General features: G+C 51.6%; 1 protein-coding gene across 1 annotated transcript; it reads left to right on the top strand.

Moving 5' to 3' along the window:
• Positions 1-1,676: 1,676 nt before the first annotated feature.
• LOC144947595 (prostaglandin E2 receptor EP3 subtype-like) lies at positions 1,677-10,971 on the top strand. Its single transcript, XM_078876806.1, has 3 exons — positions 1,677-2,577; positions 6,937-7,268; positions 10,338-10,971. The coding sequence occupies exons 1-3, from the start codon at positions 1,977-1,979 to the stop codon at positions 10,740-10,742; spliced, it is 1,338 nt and encodes a 445-aa protein (XP_078732932.1). The 5' UTR covers positions 1,677-1,976; the 3' UTR covers positions 10,743-10,971.
• The last annotated feature ends 3,797 nt before the right edge of the window (positions 10,972-14,768 follow it).

Consider the following 14,768-nt stretch of genomic DNA (forward strand, 5'->3'; position numbering starts at 1 on the left):
GTGTGGATGATGGGGGTGGTGATGGTGTAGATGATGGGGGTGGTGATGGTGTGGGTGATGGGGGTGGTGATGTTGTGGTGATGGGGGTGGTGATGGTGTGGATGATGAGGGTGGTGATGGTGTGGTGATGGGGGTGGTGATGGTGTGGTGATGGGGGTGATGGTGTGGGTGATGGGGGTGGTGATGTTGTGGTGATGGGGGTGATGATGGTGTGGATGATGGGGGTGGTGATGGTGTAGATGATGGGGGTGGTGATGGTGTGGGTGATGGGGGTGGTGATGTTGTGTTGATGGGGGTGGTGATGGTGTGGATGATGGGGGTGGTGATGGTGTGGTGATGGGGGTGGTGATGTTGTGGTGATGGGGGTGATGTTGTGGTGATGGGGGTGGTGATGTTGTGGTGATGGGGGTGGTGATGGTGTGGTGATGGGGGTGGTGATGGTGTGGGTGATGGGGGTGGTGATGTTGTGGTGATGGGGGTGATGATGGTGTGGATGATGGGGGTGGTGATGGTGTAGATGATGGGGGTGGTGATGGTGTGGGTGATGGGGGTGGTGATGTTGTGGTGATGGGGGTGGTGATGGTGTGGATGATGGGGGTGGTGATTGTGTGGTGATGGGGGTGGTGATGGTGTGGTGATGGGGGTGATGTTGTGGCGATGGGGGTGGTGATGGTGTGGGTGATGGGGGTGGTGATGTTGTGGTGATGGGGGTGATGATGGTGTGGATGATGGGGGTGGTGATGGTGTAGATGATGGGGGTGGTGATGGTGTGGGTGATGGGGGTGGTGATGTTGTGGTGATGGGGGTGATGATGGTGTGGATGATGGGGGTGGTGATGGTGTAGATGATGGGGGTGGTGATGGTGTGGGTGATGGGGGTGGTGATGTTGTGGTGATGGGGGTGGTGATGTTGTAGATGATGGGGGTGGTGATGTTGTGGATGATGGGGGTGGTGATGGTGTGGTGATGGGGGTGATGTTGTGGTGATGGGGGTGGTGATGTTGTGGTGATGGGGGTGGTGATGGTGTGGTGATGGGGGTGGTGATGGTGTGGTGATGGGGGTGATGTTGTGGTGATGGGGGTGGTGATGTTGTGGTGATGGGGGTGGTGATGGTGTAGATGATGGGGGTGGTGATGTTGTGGTGATGGGGGTGATGGTGTGGTGATGGGGGTGGTGATGTTGTGGTGATGGGGGTGGTGATGTTGTGGTGATGGGGGTGGTGATGTTGTGGTGATGGGGGTGGTGATGGTGTGGTGATGGGGGTGGTGATGGTGTGGGTGATGGGGGTGGTGATGTTGTGGTGATGGGGGTGCTGATGGGCGTGGGAGGAGGAAGAGTGGAGTTGGGGTGGTGATGGGGGTGATGGGGGAGGCGGCTAAAATGCAGCGAGTTGGCACAGTGTGGGGGGGGGGGTACAGCTGGCTCATCCACCAGTCATGTCAGTCAGCTGGGTCTCTCCCGAGACCTCCTGTCAGCGAACACTTCAACACTTCACGTGGCAGCCTCAAAGTGCACCTGGCCTGGCACAGGCGCCGTTGTGACGTCGCCGTGACTGAGTGGCGAACGGTGGGGGTGGTGTTGGTGTTGGAGGGAGAGTGGAGTGAGGGTGGTGGTGGTGATGGGGGGAGGGAGGGAGGGAGGTAGCAGGGAGGGAGGGAGGGAGTGGAGTGGCGGGCGTTGATAAAATCTCGAGAAGCACCGCGCATTGCAACCACAGTGCGCGACTCGTGCTGCGCGCTGCATTGCGACGTCTTACAGCCACCACCAACAACCACAACCATACCACCACCACCAACAACCACAACCATAACCATACCACCACCACCATCAACACAACAATACACCCGATAACAATCATCATCCACTCCACCACCACCACCAACAACCATCACCAGATTGAACAACAAACTATCAAACTCACCACAACCACAGCAACCACCGCTCCTCACCCCGACCACCGCCACGTGCTCCTCTCAATGTGTGACCACGCTCACGCCGCCGATGCTGTCGACCTCCACCCCTCCTCCTCCTCCTCCCCCAACTGGAGCCACACTCCACCTGGCGCTCCGCACAACGCCACCCGGACTCAGGGTTGCGACGGCGGTAGCCGCGCCGGTAGCGGCGTCGTCGGAGGAGGTTCCTGCGTACAGGTCATGTACCCGGCGCTCATGATGGTAGCCGGCGTGACCGGCAACGCCATCGCGCTCGCACTGATCCGACGCGCGTACCCCCGTCGACAGAGCGCGCGCAAGAGACCCTTCCTCATCCTCGTGGGTGCCCTGGTGCTCACGGATCTCCTGGGCAAGCTCAGCACCACGCCGGTCGTCATCGCCGCGTACGCGGGCGGCTCGTGGCACGCCCTGGACGCCTCTGGACGCCTCTGCGACTACTTCGGCTTCTGCATGGTGGCGTTCGGGCTGTGCCCGCTGCTGTTCGCGTGCGCGATGGCACTGGAGCGCAACGTGGCCGTGCGGAGGCCGTACGCCTACAAGCGGTGGGTCACCACGCGCCTCGCCGCAGCGGTGGCGGGCACCGTGTGGGTGGCAGCACTCGTCTTCTCTGCGCTGCCGCTCCTGGGTAAAGGCGCGTGGTGGTGCTGTGGGTGGTGCTGGTGGTGGTGCTGTGGGTGGTGGTGGTGCTGTGGGTGGTGCTGTGGGTGGTGCTGGTGTTGGTGGTGCTGTTGGTGGTGGTGGTGGTGCTGGTGGTGGGTGCTGGTGCTGTTGTTGGTGGTGGTGGTGCTGTTGTTGGTGTTGTTGGTGGTATGGCGAAAAACGATCTCCCGATTCGCTGCGTTGGGTGGTGGAGGGTTTCTGACGACACACGTTCGGTACGATCATTACGTGTCCTAACATCAACATATTAAACAAATCAAGTGTGGAGCCCACTACGGGCCAGGTAAACCTCTAAATGAAGAGAGCGTACAAGCACCTGTTACCCGCCGTTGTCTCCCCCACATTTGTATCGACCCTTTGGGGATGATGGGCTGAGTCAATTTCACAACAGAGGGAAAGACAAACGCCTTCTTCACGTATCCCCTCCTCCTCCGCCGAACGCTCATTTCACTTCGCTGCTTGTTGTGCCACAAAAACGACGCCGGCGATTTTTCCTCTTCGTTCATTCGACGTGGGATCCACATCGCACACAGAGTGGGGGTTGGCGGTGGGGGGGGGTGCTCGCTTCTTGGCATCTGCAGTTCTCACCCACCATCGATCGGTTGCAAGCGAGCCTGCAGATTGCCGATGCGACGCTCAATCTTGGAACTGGTCCAGAGGTTACATTTTGATTCTTCACCTGAGGACGGATGCTTGCGTTGTAGCCGAAACGTCGTGAGAATTATTTTATTATGTTTTATTTTATTATTTCCCTTCTACGTGACTTTACCGAAAGAACCAAGAAGATGGTCCAGAGGTGTTTTGTTGTTGCTGGGTTGTGTTTAGAACTCTGATGGGTTTTGTGTTGAGAACTCTGATGAGTTGTGTTTAGAACTCTGATGGGTTGTGTTTAGAACTCTGCTGGGTTGTGTTTAGAACTCTGATGTGTTGTGTTTAGAACTCTGCTGAGTTGTGTTTAGAACTCTGCTGGGGGTTGTGTTTAGAACTCTGCTGGGTTGTGTTTAGAACTCTGATGAGTTGTGTTTAGAACTCTGATGGGTTGTGTTTAGAACTCTGATGAGATGTGTTTAGAACTCTGCTGGGTTGTGTTTAGAACTCTCATGGCTTTTGTGTTGAGAACTCTCATGAGTTGTGTTTAGAACTCTGATGGGTTGTGTTTAAAACTCTGATGGGTTGTGTTTAGAACTCTGCTGTGTTTAGAACTCTGATGAGTTGTGTTTAGAACTCTGCTGGGTTGTGTTTAGAACTCTGATGTGTTGTGTTTAGAACTCTGCTGGGTTGTGTTTAGAACTCTGATGAGTTGTGTTTAGAACTCTGCTGGGTTGTGTTTAGAACTCTGATGGGTTGTGTTTAGAACTCTGATGAGTTGTGTTTAGAACTCTGCTGAGTTGTGTTTAGAACTCTGCTGGGGGTTGTGTTTAGAACTCTGATGAGTTGTGTTTAGAACTCTGATGGGTTGTGTTTAGAACTCTGATGGGTTGTGTTTAGAACTCTGCTGTGTTTAGAACTCTGATGGGTTGTGTTTAGAACTCTGATGTGTTGTGTTTAGAACTCTGATGAGTTGTGTTTAGAACTCTGCTGGGTTGTGTTTAGAACTCTGATGGGTTGTGTTTAGAACTCTGATGAGTTGTGTTTAGAACTCTGCTGAGTTGTGTTTAGAACTCTGCTGGGGGTTGTGTTTAGAACTCTGCTGGGTTGTGTTTAGAACTCTGCTGGGGGTTGTGTTTAGAACTCTGCTGAGTTGTGTTTAGAACTCTGCTGGGGGTTGTGTTTAGAACTCTGATGTGTTGTGTTTAGAACTCTGATGTGTTGTGTTTAGAACTCTGGTGGGTTGTGTTTAGAACTCTGATGGGATGTGTTTAGAACTCTGATGGGTTGTGTTTAGAACTCTGCTGGGTTGAGTTTAGAACTCTGATGAGCTGTGTTTAGAACTCTGATGGGATGTGTTTAGAACTCTGCTGGGTTGTGTTTAGAACTCTGATGGGTTGTGTTTAGAACTCTGATGAGTTGTGTTTAGAACTCTGCTGGGTTGTGTTTAGAACTCTGATGGGTTGTGTTTAGAACTCTGATGAGTTGTGTTTAGAACTCTGATGAGTTGTGTTTAGAACTCTGATGGGTTGTGTTTAGAACTCTGCTGGGTTGAGTTTAGAACTCTGATGGGTTGTGTTTAGAACTCTGCTGGGTTGTGTTTAGAACTCTGCTGGGTTGTGTTTAGAACTCTGCTGGGTTGTGTTTAGAACTCTGCTGGGTTGTGTTTAGAACTCTGCTGGGTTGTGTTTAGAACTCTGCTGGGTTGTGTTTAGAACTCTGCTGGGTTGTGTTTAGAACTCTGCTGGGTTGTGTTTAGAACTCTGCTGGGTTGTGTTTAGAACTCTGCTGGGTTGTGTTTAGAACTCTGCTGGGTTGTGTTTAGAACTCTGCTGGGATGTGTTTAGAACTCTGCTGGGTTGTGTTTAGAACTCTGCTGGGTTGAGTTTAGAACTCTGATGGGTTGTGTTTAGAACTCTGCTGGGTTGTGTTTAAAACTCTGCTGGGTTGTGTTTAGAACTCTGCTGGGTTGTGTTTAGAACTCTGCTGAGTTGTGTTTAGAACTCTGCTGAGTTGTGTTTAGAACTGTGATAGGATGTGTTTAATAGAACTCTGCTGGGTTGTGTTTAGAACTCTGCTGAGTTGTGTTTAGAACTCTGCTGGGTTGTGTATAATAGAACTCTGCTGGGTTGTGTTTAAAACTCTGCTGGGTTGTGTTTAGAACTCTGCTGGGTTGTGTTTAGAACTCTGCTGTGTTGTGTTTAGAACTCTGCTGAGTTGTATTTAGAACTCTGATAGGATGTGTTTAATAGAACTCTGCTGGGTTGTGTTTAGAACTTTGCTGAGTTGTGTTTAGAACTCTGCTGGGTTGTGTATAATATAACTCTGCTGGGTTGTGTTTAGAACTCTGCTGGGTTGTGTTTAGAACTCTGCTGAGTTGTGTTTAGAACTCTGATAGGATGTGTTTAATAGAACTCTGCTGGGTTGTGTTTAGAACTCTGCTGAGTTGTGTTTAGAACTCTGCTGGGTTGTGTATAATAGAACTCTGCTGGGTTGTGTTTAGAACTCTGCTGAGTTGTGTTTAGAACTCTGATAGGATGTGTTTAATATAACTCTGCTGGGATGTGTTTAGTAGAATACTTTGCGGGGTTTCGTTGTTTTTTCTGTGGAGGAACGAGTAAGTCGTAGCAGGCAGCGAATTGCCTCCGGGATTGAGTTTTGCGAGTAAAACAAAAATGATGCGAGGTGCGTGAACTCACATAAACAACTAATAACGTCGTGCTTTTAAGAATGGTCATTGCCCGAAACGTCTATTTTATATATATATATTCTTTTAAGGCCACCGTCTTAACATGATTCCAGTAATGGATAGGCCATGGCTACTAATGATTATGGCAAAGTGACTGTTGGTTATGGCAAAGTCATTATTGAGCAGTAGATAGATCTTGACTCGTGTTGGTAATGGTAGAGAAGCCTTCATCCAGCACATGGCTAATAATGATGGTGGTGACGATGGTGGTGATTGCAGTGATGGGGATGATGTTGGTGGTGGTGATGATGATAATGGTGGTGGTCATGATCGTGGTGGTGGTGATGGTGGTGATGGTGATGATGGTAGTGGTGGTGATGATTGTGGTGACGATGGTGACGATGGTGGTGATTGTCTTGATGGTGGTGATTGTCTTGGTGGCAGTGACGACGACGGTGGTGGTGGCGATGATTGCGATGTTGGTGATGGTGGTGGTGGTGATTGTGGTGGCGATGATGATGATGATAATGGTGGTCATGATCATGGTGGTGACGATGGTGACGATGGCGGTGATTGTCTTGGTGGCGGTGACGACGACGACGGTGGTGGTGGCGATGATGATTGCGATGTTGGTGGTGGTGGTGGTGGCGATGATTGCGATGTTGGTGGTGGTGGTGGTGGCGATGATTGCGATGTTGGTGGTGGTGATGGTGATGATGATTGCGATGTTGGTGGTGGTGGTGGCGGTGGCGATGATTGCGATGTTGGTGGTGGTGGTGATGATTGCGATGTTAGTGATGGTGGTGGTGATAATGATTGCGATGTTGGCGATGGTGGTGTTGGTGGTGGTGGTGGTGGCGATGATGATTGCGATGTTGGTGAAGTTGGTGATGGTGGTGGTGGTGATGATGATTGCGATGTTGGTGATGGTGGTGGTGATGATGAATGTAGTGGTGATGATGATGATGATTGCGATGTTGGTGATGATGGTGGTGGTGATGATGATTGCGATGTTGGTGGTGTTCCCGTGCTGCTCCGTGCCGCTAGGCGTGGGCCGCTACGTGCTGCAGTGGCCTGACACGTGGTGCTTCCTGAGCACGGGCGCCCCCGGCTCGCTCACAGCCGCCGCCGTGCCCCTCGCCTTCTCGCTCACGGGACTCTGCTCCCTGCTCGTGACCACGGCCTGCAACGCCTCCACGCTCACCTTCGTGGTCAAGTCGTGGATACAGCATCGCCGTCACCAGCAGCAGCAGCAGAATCAGCAGCATGAGAAGACTCAGTGCGGAGGTCAGAGATGCCTCGGGGGGCCCAGGTCCGAGGCGGTCCTGCAGCTCATGGGGATCTCGGCCGTGCTGTGGGCCTGCTGGGGACCACTGCTGGTGAGTGATCGGGGCGGGTGGGCAAAGTATCGGGGTGCTGGTGGTGGTGCTGCTGGTGGTGGTGGTCGTGGTGGTGGTGGTGGCGGCGATGGTCGTGGTGGCGGTGGTGGTGCTGGCGGCGATGGTCGTGGTGGTGGTGGTGATGATGCTGGTGGTGGTGGCGGTGGTGGTGGTCGTGGTGGTGGTGGTGCTAGTGGCGGCGGCGATGGTCGTGGTGGTGGTGGTGCTGCTGCTGCTGCTGCTGGTGGTGGCGGCGATGGTCGTGGTGGTGGTGGTGCTGCTGCTGCTGGTGGCGGCTATGGTCGTGGTGGTGGTGGTGGTGGCGATGGTCGTGGTGGTGGTGGTGGCGATGGTCATGGTGGTGGTGCTGCTGGTGGCGGCGATGGTCGTGGTGGTGGTGCTGCTGCTGCTACTGGTGGTGGCGGCGATGGTCGTGGTGGTGGTGGTGGCGCTGCTGGCGGCGGCGGCAATGGTCATGGTGGTGGTGGTGGCGATGGTCGTGGTGGTGGTGGTGGTGGCGATGGTCGTGGTGGTGGTGCTGTTGGTGGCGGCGATGGTCGTGGTGGTGGTGTAGGTGGCGGCGATGGTCGTGGTGGTGGTGGTGGTGGTGATGCAGATATTCGGGATGCACGAGTGCGGATAATGTTCTGTTCTTCTGGGTCGCCTACCTGGACAGACCCAGTTGAACCGAAGCTCCGGTCACCCCGCTACTGGGGGAAGCTGACCCTGGCTGCAACCAGCGGTCCAGTCGTTTCTTCGTCGTTCTCTTATCCGCTACCCGCCGCAGTCACTTTTCGCGTGAACTTCACGCTCCCACGCTCTGAGGTTTTTTCGGTAAAGTCACGTAGGTAAAAAAATAAAATTAATAAAAGTAAAATAAAAAATCACGACGTTTCGGAGGCAACACAAGCTTCCGTCTTCAGGTGGAACCGTCACAGCACGCTTGCTGTATCAAGTGAGAGAAATTTCAAGAAAACAGTCCTTGTATATATATACTGGTTGAGGGTGGGAGGAGCCATTGTGAGGTTCGGTGCGGCAGCATCCACACCTTTACATCAGCTGCACCTTAACAACTCTTGGAACCTCCCATTTCAACCAGTCTACACAACAAAGGCTCATTCATCTTCTTGGTTCTTTCGGTAAAGTCACGTAGAAGGGAAGTAATACAATAATACAAATAAAACAATAATTATTTTATTTTATTATGTTTTATTTTTATTATTTTATTACTTCCCTTCTACGTGACTTTACCGAAAGAACCAAGAAGATGAATCCCTGCAGTCACGAAAGCTTTAAATCGAAATTTAAAGGCTCATTCCTTGCAGCGTGCTTCAGCCGCACCGAACCTCACAATGGCTCCTCCCACCCTCAACCAGTATATATACAAGGACTGTGTTCTTGGAATTTCTCTCACTTGATACAGCTATCGTGCTGTGACGGTTCCACCTGAAGACGGAAGCTTGTGTTGCCTCCGAAACGTCGTGATTTTTATTTACTTTTATTAATTTTAATTAAATTTTTCACCTACGTGACTTCACCGAAAAAACTTAAGAGTGTGAATCCTTGCAGTCACGAAAGCTTCGAATCTAGAATTCACACTCCTGTGCCACCGCATGCCATGTGCCAGGGACTCGTTCCCACCCGTTGCAGTGTTCACGTTCATCCGTGCAGTATGCTCAGCCACTACCGTGCATTATCTTACGTATTTGTTATTTATTTACTAGTGTAATTGCCCGTCAAATGACGGGTTAATACAAATTAAATGTAATGGGAAAATTTTTAATGTTGCATTCAATGTATTGGTGTATATTTTTTGTTGCAGAAAATCGAATATTCTCGTAACAAACTAATTAACAAGTTACACTTTTTTTCGATTTAAAGCTTTCGTGACTGCAGGGATTTATCTTCTTGGTTCTTTCGGTAAAGTCACGTAGAAGGGAAATAATAAAATAATAAAAATAAAACATAATACAATAATTCTCACGACGTTTCGGCCACAACGCAAGCAGCCGTCCTCAGGTGCAGACCAGGTCTGTCGGAAAAAGTGCCATTCAGACGCTGTCTCCCCGACAGACCTGGTCTTCACCTGAGGACGGCTGCTTGCGTTGTGGCCGAAACGTCGTGAGAATTATTGTATTATGTTTTATTTTTATTATTTTATTATTTCCCTTCTACGTGACTTTACCGAAAGAACCAAGAAGATAATGGCTTTGCGTTACAACACATTGGCGGCTGCGCCCAGCAGCTGCGGTGTTTTAAAGAGGCTCCTGTCAACGGCCCCCGCTCATCCTCTCGCCCCCTCCCCGCTCCCTGAGCGTTCCTTTGGGGGGATGGTGGGGGGGCATCTGAAGCGCTAATTGCGGTCAGCAGAGGTCCGAGTTGGGGGGGGGGGGATGCGAGCTGAGCGCTCGCTGGGGACCGAGGCGGAGTGGAGAGCGTCACGGCGAGTGCGGCGGGCCTGGGCAGGGGACGTGTCGAGCATCACTCCTCTTCATCCTCAATCTCCATGTTCTCACATCACCACCTCCTCAATGACTCACTGATCCTCCTCCTCCTCCATGTGTCACATCACCACCTCCTCAATGACTCACTGATCCTCCTCCTCCTCCATGTGTCACATCACCACCTCCACAATGTCTCACTGATCCTCCTCCTCCTCCATGTGTCACATCACCACCTCCTCAATGACTCACTGATCCTCCTCCTCCTCCATGTGTCACATCACCACCTCCTCAATGTCTCACTGATCCTCCTCCTCCTCCATGTGTCACATCACCACCTCCTCAATGTCTCACTGATCCTCCTCCTCCTCCTCCATGTGTCACATCACCACCTCCTCAATGTCTCACTGCTCTTCCTCCTCCATGTGTCACATCACCACCTCCTCAATGTCTCACTGATCCTCCTCCTCCATGTGTCACATCACCACCTCCTCAATGTCTCACTGATCCTCCTCCTCCATGTGTCACATCACCACCTCCTCAATGTCTCACTGCTCTTCCTCCTCCATGTGTCACATCACCACCTCCTCAATGTCTAACTGATCCTCCTCCCCCTCCGCTGCTCCAGGTGGTGATGACGGCCAAGCTTGTGTCTCCCCCGGGCGGCAAGGACCACTCCCCGCACCGCTGCGCCAAGGAGCTGTTGGCCGTGCGCCTCGCGTCTCTCAGCCAGATCCTCGACCCGTGGGTCTACATCCTCCTGCGCAGGGGGGCGCTGCTGCGGGGAGGGGGGACCGGCTCGGGGGGACTGTCCTGGAGGTTCAAGATGTGCGCGCGCGGCGGCCGCGGGGACCGCGAGGGGACCCCCGAGGCGAGGTGCCCCCCGGCCCAGGAGGTCCCCCTGCGAGCCACGCCGATTCAAACGGAGCCCGGCGAGGGTCCCGGGGTGGCGAGCAAGGACCACGTGGGGTCTGGGTGCGACGAGGACGAGGACGAGAAGGAGCTGATGACGCTGCCGGGACGGATCCTGTGAAGGCGAAAGCAAAAGATCGCACGCGTAGCCTCGAGCAGACTCTCGGGGGAAGTGCTGTTGGCGAGCGGCTATGCAGCCGCACGCGTTCGATTTCAGGCAGCGCGGCTATCAAAATGGGTGACCACGTTTCCGACGAGTATCTTAGGTGCTCGCAAACAGCACTTGCTCCAGCGGTCTGTAAACGCTTGACGTGGCTTTGTGTGTTTGTTGTGTGTGTGCCTGTCTGTGTGTGTGTTGTTGGGGGGGGGGGGTGGAAACGTTGAAATACCGGGGGCTCAATGGGACTTTCCAATATCGTCGAAAAATATTCACCCTTCGTACCCTATTAGTCCACCTCGTGTGCTTGCAGAGACCCATTACATCACAAAGAGGCTCCTAGACATCGACGGCAACTGAGGCTCGCAGAGACTCCACAGCCGCACAAAGACAAAGATCCCCCGTATAGCCTCAGCAGAATATTGGGGAAAGTGCTGTCCGCGAGCACCTTTGAAGCACGGCACACGAGGAGGTGGGCGGCCAGCACCGCGTCCCGCAGCCTTTGTGTTGACGTGTAAACATCACAACGAGGCACTTATTTGAGGCTGAGTCGACCATGGGGGGGGGGGGAAGCCCAGGGACTGGTTCAGATAATCGTCACTGGCGTTGACCATGAGCAGGAATCGAACTGGGTTCGTAGCGCTAACCGCTACGCGAGCGGTCGGGAACCTATGGCTCGCGAGCCATATATGGCTCTTCCAGTGAGGGCATATGGCTCCCAGACAATTGAGTTGGAAAAAAAAAATCAGTTTGGAACTGATTTTAAAATACTTGTGATATTATTTAATAATACTGTGTCATTTTTAAGTAAAGAGAAATTAGTTTTGAAGATAAATTTCACGGGTCACGCCTGCATGAAGCTCAACCTCACCACGTATGAACCAGACTACAAGGCCATCAGCAAAACCATGCAGCACCAGAAGTCGCATTAGAAGTAAGACATATTTAATTTATTATACGTTAAAAAATACTATATGGCTCTCAATGAAATATATTTAGAAATATTTGGCTTTTATGGCTCTCCCAGTCAAAAAGGTTCCCGACCCCTGCGCTACGCTATCGCTCACCACGATAACAAACGCACATTAGCATTCGCGTTCTCTAATAATAGTGTGCGACATAACTTGAGCGTCGAGCAAATCTCGAGGCGGCCTTGCAGTGCCACGAGTGAGTGAGCGAGCGAGCTAATATTAGAATCACAATGCTGTTAGCAGGTCCAAAATACCATCTCGCCTCGACCAGCTCATTAATGTGGCTAAGATGCGATCCGTGATGGAGAAACGCTTCTAAGTTGGTAGGCCTCATGTGGACGAGGGTCGCGGGGCCGTGTGAGGTGAAGTCACGGTGTCGTGTGAGGTGAGGTCACGGTGTCGTGTGAGGTGAGGTCACGGGGTCGTGTGAGGTCACGGGGTCGTGTGAGGTCACGGGGCCGTGAGGTGAGGTCACGGGGCCGTGTGAGGTGAGGTCACGGGGTCGTGTGAGGTGAGGTCACGGGGCCGTGTCAGGCGAGGTGACGGGGTCATGTGAGGTCACGAGGCCGTGTCAGGCGAGGTCACGGGCTGTAGATTCCACAGCCCGGGGTTGACACGATCGTTGTTGTACCCGAGAGCTCTGTGGACGAGTGGGGCGCTCGTGCAGTGCAATGTGACGATCGAGGCTCAGCCTCGACTCGTTTCGCCCGCAGTGTGTGACCAGCAGCTCGCCTTGAGACCTTCATGCGTGGTAGTTTCAGCATCGAATGGCTTAACTCGCCCTCCTCACAGAGCAGCAGCAGCATTAAACCTCGCGCCGCGTTATGGCCCGCAGAATCAGATTAATTTGAACAATATTATTATATTCTTGGTTCTGTCGGTAAAGTCACGTTGAAGGGAAATAATAAAATAATAAAAATTATCACCACGTTTCGACTGCAACACAAACAATCATCATCAGGTGTGAAATCCACAGCAATAATTTGTTTTTTTAGACACAAATACAGTTTTTTTGAAAAAAATATTTTAGCTGTGGATTTCACACCTGATGATGATTGCTTGTGTTGCAGTCGAAACGTCGTGATCATTTTATTGTTTTATATTTGTATTTAATATTATTTTATTATTTCCCTTCTACGCGACTTTACCGAAAGAACCAAGAATATGAATCCCTGCAGTCACGAAAGCTTTAAATCAAAAAAATATTCTTATATTAGACATGAATCCTTGTAAAATGGTTTCAGCTTTGTTGCCAGAAAAAAGGGGAAAAACCCTATTTATAATATTATTATACTATTATTATACTTTAGTTTATCTTTATTTTAAATCGTGCGTGATTTCAGCCGTGCCCAGCGTTGACGGATTTGAAGTTTGGTGTCACGGCTGCCTCGTCAGACACGGGGAGTGCAGCTGGGTACCCTCTATATATAACAATCATAAATACGTGACAAAAATAATCATTATCATAGAGAGAGGACGACGCGGAGGCGCGAGGAGGAACCACAGGTGAGCGGGGAGGTAGCAGAAAGTACGCGGCGCTGCCTGCAATTGCCCGAGCTCTGCGGTCCTCTGTGTATATGAATGTATGTTGAACTTCTTTCGCACCGTACGTAGCCAACCGTGCCAATCGGAGGGTGCGAAAGGGTGTCACCGGCAAAAACGAATGCGCGTTTACATGTGGGATTAAGCCAGAGCCGCCGAAGAAAACCCACGTGTGCGATCGGGGAAACACTCGAATCCCGTACACGCGACAAATCGCACGGTGAACCACCAACCCCCCCACCCCCAGGTGCCCCCACAGTGTGCCGAAGGATCACAGACATCCACGTGGATATGTTGACGACGAAAAGCGACACTGTGCGATGCACGAGGGGGACCCAAATCTCCACTTTTCCCGGCGTTCTCTTCAACATTCATGACCACGACCTTTGTCTATGTAATTGAATCCGTTTGAATCGGTGTGTATGTATACAGTCGATGTATATGTGTTTGTGTATCGATGAGAACAGCCATACGCGGAGTTTTTACACACGCGCACACGCGCGCGAACATACATGCATACAGAACGTAATTTAATAACCACAGCGGTAGCAAAATGTGGATACTGGATGTTTTTTTTTTCCCCGGACAAACCCGGCGTAAATTAAGCCACGCACACCATGCAGTGCTCTCGATGTGTATACAAAATTTTATACAAATATATATATAGACACAAATACACACACAGTTTGCATGGTGTATAACAGGCGAAGATGCACATACAAAGACACACGTACAATGACACACAAGGACACACGTACAAAGACACGTACATAAACACACAAGATGCACATACAAAGACACACACATACAAAGACACACACACGTATCCCTCCTTTGGCTTCGCTGGCCATTGGTGTGATGGTTGGCATCACTCTGGACCTGCAGCCCAGAGGTCCGACGGTTCGATTCCACCTCCTGGTGCAGCAGTTGAAACAATGGGGCAAGTTTCTTAGAATCCCCCCCCTCCCACACCCCGTCCTCTGTCCACCCAGCAGCTAGAATCGGTTCAGAAACCGATTGTCAAAAGAGTTACCGGTTTCCCCGGTTGCCGCCTAACAACCCGACACTATACAATGATAATAGAGGTATTTCTGGGGGGGTTAGATCGCGTAAATATATAAATGTGTCGTTAAACCCGCCACCATCCGACACGGCCAATCGGTAAGGTTTGTCACGTAAACAGAACGTGGCCAATTCGTCACGAGTACAGCACTAACCGGTGTGTTGGAGAGCCAAGCCACAACATTTACAATTTGAGTACGACGTTTCGCCAGTAATTACAACCGGCATCATCAGGCGGCAGCCAGACTTGCGAAAGCCCACGTGTTAAACTGTACAAAGAGCCCCCGTATCGCCTATAACACCCACCCGAGGGGGTGGGTGGCCAGCTCCACGCCCGGCCGCCTTTGTCTCCCCAGTGGCGATGTTTACTACACACCGCACCAAGGTACTCATTTGAGGCTGAGTCTACCTAGGG

This window comes from Lampetra fluviatilis, chromosome 46 (assembly GCF_964198595.1).
Source record: "Lampetra fluviatilis chromosome 46, kcLamFluv1.1, whole genome shotgun sequence".
NCBI lineage: Eukaryota > Metazoa > Chordata > Hyperoartia > Petromyzontiformes > Petromyzontidae > Lampetra > Lampetra fluviatilis.